General features: G+C 47.4%; 2 protein-coding genes across 8 annotated transcripts in view; one reads left to right on the top strand and one right to left on the bottom strand.

Annotated features, from left to right (window-relative positions):
* Positions 1-1714, top strand: part of arrb2 (arrestin beta 2) — a 50038-nt gene extending 48324 nt beyond the window's left edge. Inside the window, exon 14 of the mRNA XM_062957540.1 lies at positions 1144-1714. Coding sequence (XP_062813610.1) covers positions 1144-1240 — 97 coding nt within the window. The 3' untranslated portion in view covers positions 1241-1714. The remainder of the gene's footprint in view (positions 1-1143) is intronic.
* LOC134292482 (autophagy-related protein 16-1-like) lies at positions 1132-21242 on the bottom strand. Of its 7 annotated transcripts, none has more exons than XM_062957546.1 (9): positions 21059-21242; positions 15641-15725; positions 13692-13773; positions 13517-13590; positions 12078-12308; positions 8140-8202; positions 7854-7917; positions 7666-7720; positions 1132-1268 (listed from the first exon to the last, which is right to left on the bottom strand). In XM_062957546.1, the coding sequence occupies exons 1-9, from the start codon at positions 21225-21227 to the stop codon at positions 1237-1239; spliced, it is 855 nt and encodes a 284-aa protein (XP_062813616.1). In that variant the 5' UTR covers positions 21228-21242; the 3' UTR covers positions 1132-1236. The 7 variants fall into 7 exon arrangements, with proteins under 7 accessions (XP_062813616.1, XP_062813613.1, XP_062813614.1 ...); XM_062957543.1 differs by lacking the exon at positions 1132-1268 and adding an exon at positions 1715-1966; XM_062957544.1 differs by lacking the exon at positions 1132-1268 and adding an exon at positions 1715-1966 and having other exon boundaries at positions 8140-8247; positions 12141-12308.
* Between the last annotated feature and the right edge of the window lie 24 nt (positions 21243-21266).

The raw sequence follows: 21266 nt of genomic DNA, 5'->3' as shown, positions 1-21266 counted from the left end.
AAGGTTTAGATCATTGATGTTGCCATATTCCCAGGTGACAGTCACATTGACGAAAAACAACAGGAAAAACTCAGCCGCTATCAGGACCTCAAGATTGAACTTCAAAGACTCTGGCGGAAACCAGTGCAGGTGGTCCCGGTGGTGATGGGCACACTGGGTGCCGCGCCAAAAGATCTCAGCCGGCATTTGGAAACAATAGACATTGACAAAATCACAATCTGCCAACTGCAAAAGGCCACCCTACTGGGATCTGCACGCATCATCCGAAAATACATCACACAGTCCTAGACACTTGGGAAGTGTTCGACTTGTGGTTTTGTGATACGAAATGCAGCATATCTATCTTGTTTGCTGTGTCATACAATATCGTTGTGTCAATCTATATATATAAAAGGGTAATGGAATTTCAGCCTAGGACAAAACAACAAAACTACACGTCCCAGAAACACTAAAGTTCAAAAACATGCAAATGAGAGTAGATGAATAGGTACTGCTCCGGCGGGAAGGTAACGCCACTCCATGTAGTCATCCCACATGACCTAGGAGGAGTCTACGGACAACGCCGGCTCTTTGGCTTAGAAATGGAGATGAGCACCAACCCCCAGAGTCAGACACGACTGGACTTAACGTCCGGGGAAAACCTTTACCCTTGACCTTAACTACCACCAATTCCTCAATCTAGTAGAGTCTCACTAATCCAAGCTAAACGGGCCGGCAGAAGCTTGGATAAGCGAATATCTTGGATAATAAGGAGGGGTTAAGGAAAAGCCTATTAAACATCAAATTAGGTTACGATTTTACAAATTAAGCACCAAAACATCGTGTTATACAACAAATTTGACAGAAAAAGCAGTTCAATACGCAGTAACGTTATGTTGTAATTACTGTATTTACGAATTTAGCACCAAAATATCACGATATATTGGAAACATTGACTACAAAAATGGCTTGGATAATCCAGAAGCTTGGATAAGTGAGACTCTACTGTATTTGTATATCTGTAATGTTTTTGATTGTGAGCTGCTTTGAGTCTCTGTATGGAGAGATAGATAAGGCGTGATATCTCTCAATCAATCACTCAATCAATGCCAATCAATGTCTCTTCTTCTTCTTCTTCCTCTTCCCTTGCCAATCAATGCGCAGCTACGGCCAGGACGACGACATCGTCTTTGAGGACTTTGCCCGCCTGCGGCTGAAGGGCCTGAAGGACGACAAGGAGGACGATGACCACTTCTGCTAGGACACGGCCGGCCACGGAGACCCCTCCCCTGAAAAAAGGAACCACACAAAAGCGGGGGGGGGGGGGCATGGAGGAGCCGCCGAAAGAGGGGAGGGGGAGGGGAGGGAGAGAGCCCCCTCCCCAGTTGGAGAATGTCTTGCCTCGGCCCCTCCCCACACGCCCCCCTCCCTCCCCGCCCCCCCCCCCAGCAACCCCTTCAAGGGGGCTTTTAATGTGACTCAAGTGGGGAGGGGGCTTCCTTCCCACGTTTATTCCGCCTGCTGCTGCGACCCCCTTTGCTGCTGCCCCCCACCCACTCGCTAATGTGTATTTTTCCAGATGAACTTTAACCTTTCACGGCACCCCCTCCCCACTTTTGTGCCTCCTCCTCCTCCTCGTCGTCATTGTCGTCCCCCTCCCCAATATTTCCCCCCCCTGAGTCTGACGCACTGGATCCATCCATTGGTTGGGCATTAAGTGTCTTCTTTTAACTTCTTTGTGTTGGGAACGAGACCCCCCCCCTTTTCCTGTACTGGGGAGGGGGCCGAGAAGCCTTCGGTTGCCTTAGAAGCCATGTTGCGAGGGGAGGGGGCTCTCTGCCCACGGAAATGCCCCCTCCCCATTTTCATCCCTCCTTCCTTCCTTCCTGCCGTCCAGCCTTGTAAACAAGGCCTTGTAAACAAATCCTGTGCCAATTGGGACCCTTTTTTGACCCTGGAGACCCCTCCCCAAGATTGCGGCCCCTCCCTGGCCAAAAAGGAAGGAAGGAAGGAAGGAAGGAAGGAAGGAAGGAAGGAAGGAAAGAGGAGGAAAGGAAAAGGAGGAGAGAGGAAGGAATAAAACAGTTACACTCGCCACACTCTGGGTTGACGCTCAGCCTGGTTTCCTTTGTTTTGTTTATTTTGAATGGTCCAGTCTGCAAGGTGAGGCCTCCCTTTGGCCAAGGATGGGTCTCTAGAGGTCAGTCTGGCCAGCACTGACCCCCTTGACCTCTCCGGCCAGAGGGCACTGAGCTTTGGACAGAGCTGCCCTTGGACGCAAGCCAAGATGGGACCCCTCCCCATTATTCTCTCCCTGGCCCATGGGGTCAGGGGTCAGCTTGACCCTCCTGCGGCCAGTGTCCGGCTCCCTTGTCGAGGTCCAGAGTCCGGTCCTCCTCCGTCAGGGTCTCCCTGCAGAAGAGAGACACGGTATGAACGGGGGCCCTGAAGGCCATCCAGTCCAGCCCCTTCTTCCCTTCCGCCAGGCAGGAAGGCCCCACCCAAACCCTCCCGACAGATGGCCACACAAGCCCTTACTTTACTTGATGAGTCTCCCTTATCATAGATTCCTAGAGTTGGGAGGGAACCCCAAAGGCCATCCAGTCCAGGCCCTTTCTTTCGTTTTGCCAGGCACCATCCAAACCCTCCCGACAGATGGCCATCCGGCCTCCGATGAAAAACTTCCACTTGGAAGAAATCCCAAAGGCCACCCAGTCCAACCCCCTTCCATCGGGCAAGAGGACACTGTCTTAAGCCCTCCTGACAGATGGCCATACAAACTCCGACTTGACTTGATGAGTAAAGTTTAGAATCCTGGAGTTGGGAGGGACCCCCAAAGGCCACCCAGTCCAGCCTCTTCTGCCAGGCGAGGGGACACCACCCAATCCCTCCTGACAGATGGCCTTCTAGCATCTGGTGACAACCCTCCAGAGAAGGAGACTCCACCAGACACTCGAGTGGTCCGGATCCCACTAATGTTAGAAGGGACCCCCAAAGGCCACCCAGTCCAGCCCCCTTCCATCGGGCAAGCGGACACAGTCGAAACCCTCCCGACAGATGGCCACACAAGCCCTTACTTTCCTTGATGAGTCTCCCTTATAGAATCCTAGAGTTGGGAGGGAACCCTAAAGGCCATCCAGTCCTGCCCTTTTCTTTCATTCTGCCAGGCTCCATCCAAACCCTCCTGACAGATGGCCACACAAGCCCTTACTTTCCTTGATGAGTCTCCCTTATAGAATCCTAGAGTTGGGAGGGAACCCTAAAGGCCATCCAGTCCTGCCCTTTTCTTTCATTCTGCCAGGCACCATCCAAACCCTCCTGACAGATGGCCACCCTGCTTCTGGTGATAAACTTCCAGAGAAGGAGGCTCCACCAGACTCCATAGTCCATAATAATAATAATAATAACAACAACAACAACAACAATAATATCTGATCTGCCAACTGCAAAAGGCCACCCGACTGGTATCAGCAGCATCACCCGAAAATACATCACACAGTCCTAGACACTTGGGAAGTGATTTGTGTGAAACGAAATCCAGCATGTCTATCTTGTTTGCTGTGACATATAATAATAATAATAATAATAATAATAATAATAATAATAATAATAATAATAATATATTTATAACCTGCCTCCTTCTCCCCAAAGGGACCTGGTTAAATACAATCAAATACCTCAGTTGAATACAATCAAAACATAAAACAAATTACAGAGTCAACATGATACAACAGGGGTCCCCAAACTTTTTAAACGGGGGGCCAGTTAACAGTTCCTCAGACCGTTGGAGGGCCGGACTATAGGTTTTTTTTTAAAAAAAACTATGAACAAATGCCTATGCAAATGGCACATATTTTATTTTGAGGTTAAAAAAAAGAAACAAATACAGCCTCAATGATGATGATAATAATAATAATAATAATAATAATAATAATAATAATAATAATAATAATAATAAAGAGGGTTGGAAGAAACCCTTGGGCCATTGAGTCCAACCCCCTTCTGCCTTTCTGCACCGAAAGCACAGCAAGGAACCCCTGACAGATGGCCACCCAGACTCAATGTTAATAATAATAATAATAATAATAATAATAATAATAATAATAATAATAAAGAGGGTTGGAAGAGATCCTTGGGCCATTTAGTCCAACCCCCTTCTGCCTTTGTGCACCGAAAGCACAAGCAAAGCACCCCTGACAGATGGCCACCCATCCTCAATGTTAATAATAATAATAATAATAATAATAATAATAATAATAATAATAATAATAAAGAGGGTTGGAAGAAACCCTTGGGCCATTTAGTCCAATCCCCTTCTGCCTTTGTGCACCAAAAGCCATTAGTATTGCCGCTGACAGATGTCCAGCCAGCCTCAATGTTAATAATAATAATAATAATAATAATAAAGAGGGTTGGAAGAAACCCCTTGGGCCATTTAGTCCAACCCCCTTCTGCCTTTCTGCACCAAAAGCACAGCAAGGAACCCCTGACAGATGGCCACCCAGACTCAATGTTAATAATAATAATAATAATAATAATAATAATAATAATAATAATAATAAGAAAGAGGGTTGGAAGAAACCCTTGGGCCATTTAGTCCAACCCCCTTCTGCCTTTGTGCATCAAAAGCACAGCAAGGAACCCCTGACAGATGGCCACCCAGACTCAATGTTAATAATAATAATAATAATAATAATAATAATAATAATAATAATAATAATAATAATAATAATGAGGGTTGGAAGAAACCCTTGGGCCATTTAGTCCAACCTCCTTCTGCCTTTGTGCATCAAAAGCACAGCAAGGAACCCCTGACAGATGGCCACCCAGACTCAATGTTAATAATAATAATAATAATAATAATAATAAGAAAGAGGGTTGGAAGAAACCCTTGGGCCATTTAGTCCAACCCCCTTCTGCCTTTGTGCACCGAAAGCACAAGCAAAGCACCCCTGACAGATGGCCACCCATCCTCAATGTTAATAATAATAATAATAATAATAATAATAATAATAATAAAGAGGGTTGGAAGAAACCCTTGGGCCATTTAGTCCAATCCCCTTCTGCCTTTGTGCACCAAAAGCCATTAGTATTGCCGCTGACAGATGTCCAGCCAGCCTCAATGTTAATAATAATAATAATAATAATAATAAAGAGGGTTGGAAGAAACCCCTTGGGCCATTTAGTCCAACCCCCTTCTGCCTTTCTGCACCAAAAGCACAGCAAGGAACCCCTGACAGATGGCCACCCAGACTCAATGTTAATAATAATAATAATAATAATAATAATAATAATAATAATAATAATAATAAAGAGGGTTGGAAGAAACCCTTGGGCCATTTAGTCCAACCTCCTTCTGCCTTTCTGCACCAAAAGCACAGCAAGGAACCCCTGACAGATGGCCACCCAGACTCAATGTTAATAATAATAATAATAATAATAATAATAATAATAATAATAATAATAATAATAATAAGAAAGAGGGTTGGAAGAAACCCTTGGGCCATTTAGTCCAACCCCCTTCTGCCTTTCTGCACCAAAAGCACAGCAAGGAACCCCTGACAGATGGCCACCCAGACTCAATGTTAATAATAATAATAATAATAATAATAATAATAATAATAATAATAATAATGAGGGTTGGAAGAAACCCTTGGGCCATTTAGTCCAACCTCCTTCTGCCTTTCTGCACCAAAAGCACAGCAAGGAACCCCTGACAGATGGCCACCCAGACTCAATGTTAATAATAATAATAATAATAATAATAATAATAATAATAATAATAATAATGAGGGTTGGAAGAAACCCTTGGGCCATTTAGTCCAACCTCCTTCTGCCTTTCTGCACCAAAAGCACAGCAAGGAACCCCTGACAGATGGCCACCCAGACTCAATGTTAATAATAATAATAATAATAATAATAATAATAATAATAATAATAATAATAATGAGGGTTGGAAGAGACCCTTGGGCCATTTAGTCCAACCCCCTTCTGCCTTTCTGCACCAAAAGCACAGCAAGGAACCCCTGACAGATGGCCACCCAGACTCAATGTTAATAATAATAATAATAATAATAATAATAATAATAATGAGGGTTGGAAGAAACCCTTGGGCCATTTAGTCCAACCTCCTTCTGCCTTTCTGCACCAAAAGCACAGCAAGGAACCCCTGACAGATGGCCACCCAGACTCAATGTTAATAATAATAATAATAATAATAATAATAATAATAATAATAATAATAATAAAGAGGGTTGGAAGAAACCCTTGGGCCATTTAGTCCAACCTCCTTCTGCCTTTCTGCACCAAAAGCACAGCAAGGAACCCCTGACAGATGGCCACTCAGACTCAATGTTAATAATAATAATAATAATAATAATAATAATAATAATAATAATAAAGAGGGTTGGAAGAGACCCTTGGGCCATTTAGTCCAACCCCCTTCTGCCTTTCTGCACCAAAAGCACAGCAAGGAACCCCTGACAGATGGCCACCCAGACTCAATGTTAATAATAATAATAATAATAATAATAATAACAATAATAATAATGAGGGTTGGAAGAAACCCTTGGGCCATTTAGTCCAACCCCCTTCTGCCTTTCTGCACCAAAAGCACAGCAAGGAACCCCTAACAGATGGCCACCCAGACTCAATGTTAATAATAATAATAATAATAATAATAATAATAATAATAATAATAATAATAATAATAAAGAGGGTTGGAAGAGACCCTTGGGCCATTTAATCCAACCCTCTTCTTCCTTTGTGCACCAAAAGAACAGCAAAGCACACCTGACAGATGGCCACCCATCCTCAATGTTAATAATAATAATACTGGAGAGGCCCCACTCAGGCCTCCAGCCCAGGGAGAAATCCGGAGTATATTGCTGATCAACGTATTGCTAAACCTGGAGGAAACACACCTTAGTGATTAATAATTAATTAAATAATAATTAAAATACCTTTTGATCAGCAGTAAAAGGCAAGGCTCCTCCACGGCATGGCTTATGCAGAGGAGCCAGGTGAGGGTCAAAGGCTCATAGAGCAGAAAAGTGGCCGGAAGGTGGAAAGGCAAGTCAGTCTCCAAGGCTTGTGCCCGGAGCGGGACAGCAACGCAGGAAAGGGAGGAAAGCTGCCGCGGGCCGGATAAATGGCTCCGGCGGGCCGGATCTGGCCTTAGTTTGGGGACCCCTGTGCTACAACAACCATTTAAAACATCTAAAATAAACACAACTATATCAGGGTTGTTGTGTGTCTTTCGGGCTGTGTGGCCATGTTCCAGAAGCATTCTCTCCTGACGTTTCGCCCACATCTATGGCAGGCATCCTCAGAGGTTGTCATGTTCCAGAAGCATTCTCTCCTGACGTTTCGCCCACATCTATGGCAGGCATCCTCAGAGGTTGTGAGGTATATCACAACCTCTGAGGATGCCTGCCATAGATGTGGGCGAAACGTCAGGAGAGAATGCTTCTGGAACATGGCCACACAGCCCGAAAGACACACAACAACCCTGTGATCCTGGCCATGAAAGCCTTCGACAACACATACAACTATATCAATTAAAAACCCACTAAGGTTGGGGGGGGGCTCCCAAAGGCCATCTAGTCCAGCAGCCCCTTCATTTCTTTCTTCCATTCTAAGTCTTTGGGGAGGGGCTGGGACCCCTCTTTGGCTGGGACCCCTCACCTGCCTCTGGACTGACCGGCCTGGGTTCTGCTTGACCGCTGCCTCCTCCAGTGTCCTAATCATAGAGGGAGAAAGGAACGATGGGCATGGAGCCCCCGGTCAAGTGGTTCCCGGCCCCCTCCCCGCCAGGGCTGTGCAGGGGTCCGGTGCCCACTCCTCTCCTCGACTGACCGCCTTCCTCCGCCTACCATGTCTGCTTCTTCGCTGGACGAACCCAAGCTGCTTCCCTGCAGAGGCGTTTCGCCCTCCATCCTGCAGAAAGGAAAGAGAGACCCAAATTGGGGTCTTTGGGGAGGGGCTTCCCTGGGTGGGAGATGGGCTCCCCACCCCCAAAACCATGATGGATGTCCCAGTCGTCTCCCATTGCTGCCAGACTGGGACAATAGGGAGGCTGTGGTCAGAAGAAGGCCACTCCGGCCACCCTCTGCCCTGCATCCAGGCCAGGAAGACCCCTCCCCAAAAGAAGGGACTCACCCTCCATTGGCTTCCTTCATCCGCTCCAGCTTCTCCTGCAGGAGGGTCACCTTGCGCTGGTACCTGGGGAGGAAAGGGCCGGGTGGGAGGTTAGGGACTCTCACAGACCTGCCATAGATGTGGGAGAAACGTCAGGAGAGAATGCTTCTTGAACATGGACAGACAGCCCGGAAAAACTCACGGCAACTCTTATTTTATATGACTTCATTTTAAGTTAGAATATTCCACCATGTCTCCTGTGTCAATATATAATACTCATATTATGCTATACTAATGTAATATATTGTATATGCATTTAATATTGATAATAATATTACAATGTACTACAATAATATACTATTATAATAGTATATTTATATTACATGTAATATTACTATTAATATTACAGTATTGTGGTATAGTACAATATAGTAATATATAATGCTTATATTGTGCTATGCTAATAATATAATACATTGTATATGTACATATAACATGTAAGCTGCCCTGATTCCCCTTCGGGGTGAGAAGGGCGGGATATAAATGTCACAAATAAATGAATGAATGAACAAATAGAATATATAATTATACATAAATAATTATATATTATAATATATAATACTTATATAACAACACATATACAGTAGAGTCTCACTTATCCAACATAAATGGGCTGGCAGAACGTTGGATAAGCGAATATGTTGGATAAGGAGGGATTAAGGAAAAGCCTATTAAACATCAAATTAGGTTATGATTTTACAAATTAAGCACCAAAATATCATGTTATACAACAAAATTGACAGAAAAAGTAGTTCAATATGCAGTAATGCTATGTAGTAATTACTGTATTTACAAATTTAGCACCAAAATATCACAATGTATCCACATTGACTACAAAAATGCGTTGGATAATCCAGAACGTTGGATAAGTGAGAGACTACTGTATAATTATATATTTAATATATAATCTATATATATAAAAGAGTGATGGCATCACGGCAATTCACAAAACAACAAAAGTACAGGCCCCCCAACCTCGAAATTTGACAACACAACCCATCATCCACGCCTCAAGGTTGATACAACAAAAAGAAAAGAAAAATAAAGTCCTAATTAGAGGGAGAGCAATAATTTTTTTTATCCAATTGCTGCCAGTTTAGAGGGCTAATCTCTGCCCACTTGGTTGCCTAGCAACCAAGGGACAGCCAGGTTTCAGTTAGGGGACAGGCAGATTTAGGCCTCACTTAGGCTTCTTCCACAGATTATCTGATTTTAACTGGATTATATGGCAGTGTAGACTCAAGGCCCTTCCACACAGCTATATAACCCATTTATAATCTTATATTATCTGCTTTGCACTGGATTATCTTGACTCCACACTGCCATATAATCCACTTTAGTGTGCATTTTATACAGCTGTGAAGAAGGAGCCTCAGATAATCCAGTTCTGAGCAGATAATATAAGATTATCAATATACAGCAGAGTCTCACTTATCCAACATAAACAGGCCGGCAGGATAAGTGAATATGTTGCATAATTAGAAGGGATTCAGGAAAAGCTGATTAAACATCAAATTAGGTAATCGTTATACAAATTAAGCACCAAAACATCATATTATACAACAAATTTGACAGAAAAGGTAGTTCCACGCACAGTAATCTTATGTAGTATTTACAGTAGAGTCTCACTTATCCAACACTCGCTTATCCAACGTTCTGGATTATCCAACGCATTTTTGTAGTCAATGCTTTCAATATATCGTGATATTTTGGTGCTAAATTCATAAATACAGTAATTACTACATAGCATTACTGTGTACTGAACTACTTTTTCTGACAAATTTGTTGTCTAACATGATGTTTTGGTGCTTATTTGTAAAATCATAACTTAATTTGATGTTTAATAGGGTTATCCTTAATTCCTCATTATCCAACATATTCGCTTATCCAACGTTCTGCCGGCCCGTTTATGTTGGATAAGTGAGACTCTACTGTACTGTATTTACAAATTTACCACTAAAATATCACAATGAATTTAAAACACTGACTACAAAAACATTGATTATGAAAAGGCAGACTGCGTTGGATAATCCAGAACATTGTATAAGCGAATGTTGGATAAGTGAGATTCTTCTTTAATATGAAATATGGGATAGAATAATGCAGAACTATATAATCTCTAAAACCAGGACAGTAAATAAACAGGGGAATTCCACACAGGAAACAATCAGGGCCAGCTAACACCTCCCAACAAAGTATTCCCATCATCAAAGTCTGGCAAATCCTGTTTTCTCAGGGCCACAGACAGTAGAAGCACATAAAATATCGCAAACAACATCACTCTGAAAACAAGGGTATTCCAGACAGGAAACAATCAGGGCCAGCTAACACCTCCCAACAAAGTATTCCCATCATCGAAGTCTGGCAAATCCTGTTTTCTCAGGGCCACAGACAGTAGAAGCACATAAAATATCGCAAACAACATCACTCTGAAAACAAGGGTATTCCAGACAGGAAACAATCAGGGCCAGCTAACACCTCCCAACAAAGTATTCCCATCATCAAAGTCTGGCAAATCCTGTTTTCTCAGGGCCACAGACAGTAGAAGCACATAAAATATTGCAAACAACACCACTCTGAAAACAAGGGAATTCCAGACAGGAAACAATCAGCGCCAGCTAACACCTCCCAACAAAAAATTCACTCAGGGAGGAAACAGCCAGGCTTTAAAGCTGCAAGGCCATTACATCCTAATCATTTTTCCTAATTGCAGCATTCATACTTGCCTCCAACAAACAAAAAAAAACCAATCAGAAATATTGTATATTCACAACCTTTAGGAAATAATATCCCCTGATGGCGCAGCGTGTTAAAGCGCTGAGCTGCTGAACTTCTGGACCGAAAGGCCACAGGTTTGAATTGGGGGAGCGGAGAGAGCCCCCACTGTTAGCTCCAGCTTCTGCCAACCCAGAAGTTCGAAAACATGCAAATGTGAGTGCATCAATAGGTACTGCTCCAGCGGGAAGGTAACGCCGCTCCATGTAGTCATCCCACATGACCTTGGAGGAGTCTACGGACAACGCCGGCTCTTTGGCTTAGAAATGGAGATGAGCACCAACCTCCAGAGTCAGACACGACTGGAATTAATGTCAGGGGAAAACCTTGACCCTTGACCTTAACTACCACCAATTCCTCAATACTTTATTTCCCAGACCACCAGACTTCGCCACAGCAACGCGTGGCCGGGCACAGCTAGTAGTAATATATAATGCTAATATTGTGCTAGGCTAATATAATCTATTGTATATACATTTAATATTGATAATATTATAAAGTAATACAATAATAATATACTATTATAATATATTTATATTACATGTAATATTACTATTAATATTATAGTATAGTGGTATAGTACAATATAGCAATATATAATGCTTATATTGTGCTATGCTAATAATATAGTATATTGTATGTGTACATATAACTTATAAGCCTCCATGAGTCCTCTTCGGGGTGAGAAGGGCAGAATATAAATGTCGCTAATAATAAATAAATGCATAAATAAATTCATAAATAGAATACATAATTATACAGTATATTATATAATAATTATATAATAACACATATAATATCATTTATAAGCTAGACTATAATTATAATACATAATGTGTTGTCGAAGGCTTTCCTGTCCGGAATCACTGGGTTGCTGTGAGTTTTACCGCCCTGTCTGGCCATATTCCAGAAGCATTCTCTCCTGATGTTTCGCCCACATCTATGGCAGGCATCCTCAGAGTTTGTGAGATTTGTTGGAAACTAGGCCAGTGGGGTTGATATATCTGTGGAAGGTGCTTCTCAACATTGAACGGCCACAGGTGGGGGGAGGCGTGTCTCCCGCAGGTCAAGGAGTGCTTGGCCTGGCTTGACCTGGCCTTGCAGACCCCACCCGGCCGACCCACCTCTCCTGCCGCCGGTTGGCCCCGTTGAGCCTGTGGGCCTCGAGGGCCTTCTCCCGCACCCACCGGGCCTCCAGCTCCGTGCGCTCCCTCTGGGCCTGGCGCAGCAGCCCCCGCGCCCCACACAGCTCCCCACGCAGACCCTCCGCCTCCAGCCGCAGAGACCAGGCCTTGACCTGCGCCTCCTCCAGGTCGCGACCCAGGGTGGACGCCTCCTGCGCCAGACGGCCCATCCTGCCAAGAGGGACAAGGAGGGGCATTATTATTATCATTATTATCATTATCATTATTATTATGAGACTCATACTGTTGGAAGGGACCCCAAGGGGCCATCCAGTCCAGCCCCTTCTGCCAAGCAGGAAGGCGGAATTGCTATTGTATTCTCTATTATTATTACCATTATTTTTATTATTATTATGAGACTCATACTGTTGGAAGGGACCCCAAGGGGCCATCCAGTCCAGCCCCTTCTGCTAAGCAGGAAGACGGAATTGCTATTTTTTATTATTATTACTACTACTACTATTGAGACTCCGGATGGCCATCTATCAGGAGGGTTTTGATCATCTTCCTGCCCAGCAGAATAGACTGGTCTGGATGGCCTTTGAAGTCCTTTCCAACTCTACAATTATTATTATTATTATTATTATTATTATTATTATTATTATTATTATTATTATTATTATTCTGAGACTCATACAGTTGGAGGGGACCCCAAAGGGCCATCTAGTCCAGCCCCCTTCTTTCTGCCAAGCAGGAAGACATAATTAGTATTATCTCTATATATAAAAGGGTAATGAAATTTCGGCCTAGGACAAAACAACAAAACTACACATCCCAGAAACACTAAACTTGGCAGCACAACCCCTCATCCATGCCTCTATGTTCATACAACAAAAAGAAAACAAAAAAGTCCTAATTAGAGGGAGAGGAATCATTGTTTTTATCCAATTGCTGCCAGTTAGAAGGCTAAGCTCCGCCCATTTGGTCTCCTAGCAACCCACTCAGCCCAGGGGACAGGCAGAGTTAGGCCTCACTTAGGCCTCTTCCACACTGCCTATAAAATACAGATTATCAGATTTTAACTGGATTATATGGCAGTGTAGACTCAAGGCCCTTCCACACAGCTCTATAACCCATTTATAATGGACTTAATGTAAGGTAAAACCTTGACCCTTGACCTTAACTACCACCAATTCCTCAATAGTTTATTTCCCGTACCACCAGACTTCGGCACAGCAACGCATGGCTGGGCACAGCTAGTATTATTATAAATTATTATAATAAATTTATTATAAATTATTCTAATAAATTACTATAATATTAGACACACAGAGTTGGAATAGACCTGAAGGGCCACCCAGCCCAGCCCCTTATTATTATTATTATTATTATTATTATTCTAGTTATTATTACAGTCATGGTTATCTAAGGGAGGGCACCTGGCCCGTTGCTCCTGGTTCTCGGCCTCCGTCTCCCTCAGGACTTCTGCCAGGAAGGTGACCTGTTGCCGCAGCTGGAAGAGTGGGAGAAAAACACTCACATCAGGGGGGGGGGGTCCAGGGAAGTTTGCCTTGGAGCCAATGCCAATGAACATCAATGCAATGCAATGACTACCTCTTCTCTTTCCCGCCGAAGCTGGGCCACGTCCACCTGCAGCTGGAGGTGGAGGGCGGCCAGGTCCAAGGAGCCCCGGTCCCTGCAAAGAGACGCCCAGGCTGATGCTTCTGCAAAGGCATTCGGAGTGGCTTGGAGGCCGCCTTCTCAAGGCGCACAGACTACGTTATCATCGGCATACTGGAGCTCTATCACAGAGGTATTATTTTATTTATTTATTGACAGCATTTCTATTCCGCCCTTCTTTCTCACCCCGGAGGGGACTCAGGGCGGATCACATGACACATACAGGCAAACATTCAATGCCTTTTAACATAGAACAAAGACAAGACAAATGCAGGCTCCGAGCTGGCCTCGAACTCATGACCTCATGGTCAGAGTGATTCATTGCAGCTGGTTGCAGCTGGCTTGCTCTCCAGCCTGCGCCACAGCCCGAGCCTTCTTCTGAATGAGCACAGACTGGATCAATCCTATGACAGACCAGCAGTCCCTCCATCTTATCTGCGTTATGTACAGGTTATTGTTATTATTATTATTATTATTATTATTATTATTATTATTATTATTATTATATAAAATCCATATAATAATTAATCACAAGATCCACAAGCATAGTCCTTTAACTATGGAATTATTATTATTATTATTATTATATAAAATCCATATAATAATTAATCACAAGATCCACAAGCATAGTCCTTTAACTATGGAATTATTATTATTATTATTATTATTTAAAATCCATATAATAATTAATCACAAGATCCACAAGCATAGTCCTTTAACTATGGAATTATTATTATTATTATTATTATTATTATTATTTAAAATCCATATAATAATTAATCACAAGATCCACAAGCATAGTCCTTTAACTATGGAATTATTATTATTATTATTATTATATAAAATCCATATAATAATTAATCACAAGATCCACAAGCATAGTCCTTTAACTATGGAATAATTATTATTATTATTATTATTATTATTATTATTATTATTATTATTATTATTTAAAATCCATATAATAATTAATCACAAGATCCACAAGCATAGTCCTTTAACTATGGAATTATTATTATTATTATTATTATTATTATTATTATTATTTAAAATCCATATAATAATTAATCACAAGATCCACAAGCATAGTCCTTTAACTATGGAATTATTATTATTATTATTATTATTATTATTATTATTATTATTATTATATAAAATCCATATAATAATTAATCACAAGATCCACAAGCATAGTCCTTTAACTATGGAATTATTATTATTATTATTATTATTATATAAAATCCATATAATAATTAATCACAAGATCCACAAGCATAGTCCTTTAACTATGGAATTATTATTATTATTATTATTATTTAAAATCCATATAATAATTAATCACAAGATCCACAAGCATAGTCCTTTAACTATGGAATTATTATTATTATTATTATATAAAATCCATATAATAATTAATCACAAGATCCACAAGCATAGTCCTTTAACTATGGAATTATTATTATTATTATTATTATTATTATTATTATTATTATTATTATTTAAAATCCATATAATAATTAATCACAAGATCCACAAGCATAGTCCTTTAACTATGGAATTATTATTATTATTATTATTATTTAAAATCCATATAATAATCAATCACAAGATCCACAAGCATAGTCCTTTAACTATGGAATTATTATTATTATTATTATTATTATTATTATTATTTAAAATCCATATAATAATTAATCACAAGATCCACAAGCATAGTCCTTTAACTATGGAATTATTATTATTATTATTATTATTTAAAATCCATATAATAATCAATCACAAGATCCACAAGCATAGTCCTTTAACTATGGAAATATTATTATTATTATTGTTATTACTGTTATTATTATGATGCCCATCTGATGCTGGTGCTGGTTCCCTACCTTCCGGGCCCGTCTCCGCCCAGGCCGAGCAGCCCCTCCGCCAGCTGCACCTGTTGGGCCTCCAGCCTCTCCTGGAGATGCTCATCTGCAAGAGGAACACACTCAGGGGCGGGGCCAGAGGCAAGGGGGCGGGGCCAGGGATTGCTGAGGGCAGTACTGAGGGGCGGGGCTACGGTCCCAGGGGCGGGGCCAGGGACCAGTGAATACAATATTGAGGGGCGGGGCCAGAGACTCAGAGGCGGGGCCAAGGACTGGTGATTGCAGAGCTGCGGGGCGGGGCCAGGGACTGGTGGGCGGGGCCAGGGACACAGGGGCGGGACCAAGGACTGGTGATTGCAGAGCTGCGGGGCGGGGCCAGGGACTGGTGGGCGGGGCCAGGGACTAGTGAATACAATATTGAGGGGCGGGGCCAGGGACACAGGGGCGGGGCCAAGGACTGGTGATTGCAGAGCTGCGGGGCGGGGCCAGGGACTGGTGGGCGGGGTCAGGGACCAGTGAATACAATATTGAGGGGCGGGGCCAGGGACTGGTGGGCGGGGCCAGGGACCAGTGAATACAATATTGAGGGGCGGGGCCAGGGACTCAGAGGCGGGACCAAGGACTGGTGATTGCAGAGCTGCGGGGCGGGGCCAGGGACTGGTGGGCGGGGCCAGGGACACAGGGGCGGGACCAAGGACTGGTGATTGCAGAGCTGCGGGGCGGGGCCAGGGACTGGTGGGCGGGGCCAGGGACTAGTGAATACAATATTGAGGGGCGGGGCCAGGGACACAGGGGCGGGGCCAAGGACTGGTGATTGCAGAGCTGCGGGGCGGGGCCAGGGACTGGTGGGCGGGGTCAGGGACCAGTGAATACAATATTGAGGGGCGGGGCCAGGGACTGGTGGGCGGGGTCAGGGACCAGTGAATACAATATTGAGGGGCGGGGCCAGGGACTCAGAGGCGGGACCAAGGACTGGTGATTGCAGAGCTGCGGGGCGGGGCCAGGGACTGGTGGGCGGGGCCAGGGACACAGGGGCGGGACCAAGGACTGGTGATTGCAGAGCTGTGGGGCGGGGCCAGGGACTGGTGGGCGGGGCCAGGGACTAGTGAATACAATATTGAGGGGCGGGGCCAGGGACACAGGGGCGGGGCCAAGGACTGGTGATTGCAGAGCTGCGGGGCGGGGCCAGGGACTGGTGGGCGGGGTCAGGGACCAGTGAATACAATATTGAGGGGCGGGGCCAGGGACTGGTGGGCGGGGTCAGGGACCAGTGAATACAATATTGAGGGGCGGGGCCAGGGACTCAGAGGCGGGACCAAGGACTGGTGATTGCAGAGCTGCGGGGCGGGGCCAGGGACTGGTGGGCGGGGCCAGGGACACAGGGGCGGGACCAAGGACTGGTGATTGCAGAGCTGTGGGGCGGGGCCAGGGACTGGTGGGCGGGGCCAGGGACTAGTGAATACAATATTGAGGGGCGGGGCCAGGGACACAGGGGCGGGGCCAAGGACTGGTGATTGCAGAGCTGCGGGGCGGGGCCAGGGACTGGTGGGCGGGGTCAGGGACCAGTGAATACAATATTGAGGGGCGGGGCCAGAGACTCAGAGGCGGGACCAAGGACTGGTGATTGCAGAGCTGTGGGGCGGGGCCAGAGACTGGTGGGCGGGGCCAGGAACTAGTGAATGCAATATTGAGGGGCGGGGCCAGAGACTCAGAGGCGGGGCCAAGGACTGGTGATTGCAGAGCTGCGGGGCGGGGCCAGGGACTGGTGGGCGGGGCCACGGACTAGTGAATACAATATTGAGGGGCGGGGCCAGGGACTGGTGGGCGGGGTCAGGGACCAGTGAATACAATATTGAGGGGCGGGGCCAGGGACTCAGAGGCGGGACCAAGGACTGGTGATTGCAGAGCTGCGGGGCGGGGCCAGGGACTGGTGGGCGGGGCCAGGGACTAGTGAATACAATATTGAGGGGCGGGGCCAGGGACTGGTGGGCGGGGTTACGGACCAGTGAATACAATATTGAGGGGCGGGGCCAGGGACTGGTGGGCGGGGTCAGGGACCAGTGAATACAATATTGAGGGGCGGGGCCAGGGACTCAGAGGCGGGACCAAGGACTGGTGATTGCAGAGCTGCGGGGCGGGGCCAGGGACTGGTGGGCGGGGCCAGGGACTAGTGAATACAATATTGAGGGGCGGGGCCAGGGACTGGTGGGCGGGGTTACGGACCAGTGAATACAATATTGAGGGGCGGGGCCAGGGACTGGTGGGCGGGGTCAGGGACCAGTGAATACAATATTGAGGGGCGGGGCCAGGGACTCAGAGGCGGGGCCAAGGACTGGTGATTGCAGAGCTGCGGGGCGGGGCCAGGGACTGGTGGGCGGGGCCAGGGACACAGGGGCGGGACCAAGGACTGGTGATTGCAGAGCTGCGGGGCGGGGCCAGGGACTGGTGGGCGGGGCCAGGGACTAGTGAATACAATATTGAGGGGCGGGGCCAGGGACTGGTGGGTGGGGTTAGGGACCAGTGAATACAATATTGAGGGGCGGGGCCAGGGACTCAGAGGCGGGACCAAGGACTGGTGATTGCAGAGCTGCGGGGCGGGGCCAGGGACTGGTGGGCGGGGCCAGGGACACAGGGGCGGGACCAAGGACTGGTGATTGCAGAGCTGCGGGGCGGGGCCAGGGACTGGTGGGCGGGGCCAGGGACTAGTGAATACAATATTGAGGGGCGGGGCCAGGGACTGGTGGGTGGGGTTAGGGACCAGTGAATACAATATTGAGGGGCGGGGCCAGGGACTCAGAGGCGGGACCAAGGACTGGTGATTGCAGAGCTGCGGGGCGGGGCCAGGGACTGGTGGGCGGGGCCAGGGACACAGGGGCGGGACCAAGGACTGGTGATTGCAGAGCTGCGGGGCGGGGCCAGGGACTGGTGGGCGGGGCCAGGGACTAGTGAATACAATATTGAGGGGCGGGGCCAGGGACTGGTGGGTGGGGTTAGGGACCAGTGAATACAATATTGAGGGGCGGGGCCAGGGACTCAGAGGCGGGGCCAAGGACTGGTGATTGCAGAGCTGCGGGGCGGGGCCAGGGACTGGTGGGCGGGGCCAGGGACACAGGGGCGGGACCAAGGACTGGTGATTGCAGAGCTGTGGGGCGGGGCCAGGGACTGGTGGGCGGGGCCAGGGACTAGTGAATACAATATTGAGGGGCGGGGCCAGGGACACAGGGGCGGGGCCAAGGACTGGTGATTGCAGAGCTGCGGGGCGGGGCCAGGGACTGGTGGGCGGGGCCAGGGACTAGTGAATACAATATTGAGGGGCGGGGCCAGAGACTCAGAGGCGGGACCAAGGACTGGTGATTGCAGAGCTGTGGGGCGGGGCCAGAGACTGGTGGGCGGGGCCAGGGACTAGTGAATACAATATTGAGGGGCGGGGCCAGGGACACAGGGGCGGGGCCAAGGACTGGTGATTGCAGAGCTGTGGGGCGGGGCCAGAGACTGGTGGGCGGGGCCAGGGACTAGTGAATACAATATTGAGGGGCGGGGCCAGAGACTCAGAGGCGGGGCCAAGGACTGGTGATTGCAGAGCTGCGGGGCGGGGCCAGGGACTGGTGGGCGGGGTCAGGGACCAGTGAATACAATATTGAGGGGCGGGGCCAGGGACTCAGAGGCGGGACCAAGGACTGGTGATTGCAGAGCTGCGGGGCGGGGCCAGGGACTGGTGGGCGGGGTCAGGGACCAGTGAATACAATATTGAGGGGCGGGGCCAGGGACTCAGAGGCGGGACCAAGGACTGGTGATTGCAGAGCTGCGGGGCGGGGCCAGGGACTGGTGGGCGGGGCCAGGGACTAGTGAATACAATATTGAGGGGCGGGGCCAGGGACTGGTGGGCGGGGTTAGGGACCAGTGAATACAATATTGAGGGGCGGGGCCAGGGACTCAGAGGCGGGACCAAGGACTGGTGATTGCAGAGCTGTGGGGCGGGGCCAGGGACTGGTGGGCGGGGCCAGGGACTAGTGAATACAATATTGAGGGGCGGGGCCAGGGACACAGGGGCGGGGCCAAGGACTGGTGATTGCAGAGCTGCGGGGCGGGGCCAGGGACTGGTGGGCGGGGCCAGGGACACAGGGGCGGGACCAAGGACTGGTGATTGCAGAGCTGCGGGGCGGGGCCAGGGACTGGTGGGCGGGGTCAGGGACCATTGAATACAATATTGAGGGGCGGGGCCAGGGACTCAGAGGCGGGACCAAGGACTAGTGAATACAATATTGAGGGGCGGGGCCAGAGACTCAGAGGCGGGACCAAGGACTGGTGATTGCAGAGCTGCGGGGCGGGGCCAGGGACTGGTGGGCGGGGCCAGGGACTAGTGAATGTTTATATATAAATATATATATACAACATAATTTACAATATGTAATAATTATAACATATTGTATATACATATAATATTCATAATATTATATTGTAATACGATATAATACTAATAATACAATATAATAATATTATTTATATATCATATTTTACATGTAATATTCATAATAATATTACAATATGTTGATACAGTACAATATAGTAATTTGTTACCAGTATTGTACTATACTAATATAATATTGTATGTAAATTTAATTTGTAAGCCGCTCTGAGTCCCCTTCGGGGTGAGAAGGGCGGCATATAAATGTAGCAAATAAATAAATAAATAAATAAATAAATAAATAATATTGAGGGGCGGGGCCAGAGACTCAGAGGCGGGACCAAGGACTGGTGATTGAAGAGCTGCAGGGCGGGGCCAGAGACTACTGAATACAATATTGAAGGGCGGGGCCAGAGACACAGGGGCGGGGCCGGAGACTGGTGGGCGGGACCCTGGGGCGGAGCCAGGGACTGGTGAGTGCAGTATTGAGGGGCGGGGCCAGGGTCCCAGGGGAGGGGCCGAGGACAGATGAGTGCAGTACTGAGAGGCGGAGCCAGAGACTCAGGGGCGGGACCAAGGATTGGTGATTGCAGTTTTGAGGGGCGGGGCTAGGGACTGGTGGGCGGGGCCAGGGACTAGTGAATGCACTATTAAGGGGCGGGGCCAGGGGGCGGGGACTGGTGGGGGTGCCCGTGGGCGGAGCCAGGAACTAGTGAGTGAAGTACTGAGGGGCGGGGACAGAGATTCAGGGGCGGGGCCAAGGACAGATTAGTGCAAAACTGAGGGGCGGGGCTAAGGTCCTAGGGAGCGATGGGCGGGGCCAGGGACTGGTGAATGCAATGCTGAGGGGCGGGGCCAGCGACGGAGCCAAGGATTGGCGAGTGCAAAACTGAGGGGCGGGGCTAGGGACTGGTGGGCGGGGCCCTGACCCAGAAACAAGGCTAAAGGCTCAGGCGGAGGCCGAGCTAGGCCTTTCCTTTCCCCGCCTCCCTGCTTCCCTCCCTCGCACTCTGCACATGCTCGGGCGCGCTCACGTCGCTCCAGGACCGCCCTCCACCCGGCCGCGCGCCCTTCCCGCCTCCGCAGCTCCGCCTGCAAGTGCTGCCGCCAGCTTCCGCTCTGCTTCATTCTCCGCGCGGCCCCTTTAAGGGCGGCGCATGCGCAGAGGGCGAGGGCGAAGGGACGGGGTTCTGTTCTACGCATGCGCCGGGCGGAGAGAAAGGGCTACGGGGGCCGGCGAGG

Source organism: Anolis carolinensis, chromosome 6 (assembly GCF_035594765.1).
Source record: "Anolis carolinensis isolate JA03-04 chromosome 6, rAnoCar3.1.pri, whole genome shotgun sequence".
Lineage (NCBI taxonomy): Eukaryota > Metazoa > Chordata > Lepidosauria > Squamata > Dactyloidae > Anolis > Anolis carolinensis.
The sequence above is the reverse complement of the archived record's forward strand: the minus strand, read 5'-3'. Positions and strand labels throughout refer to the sequence as shown.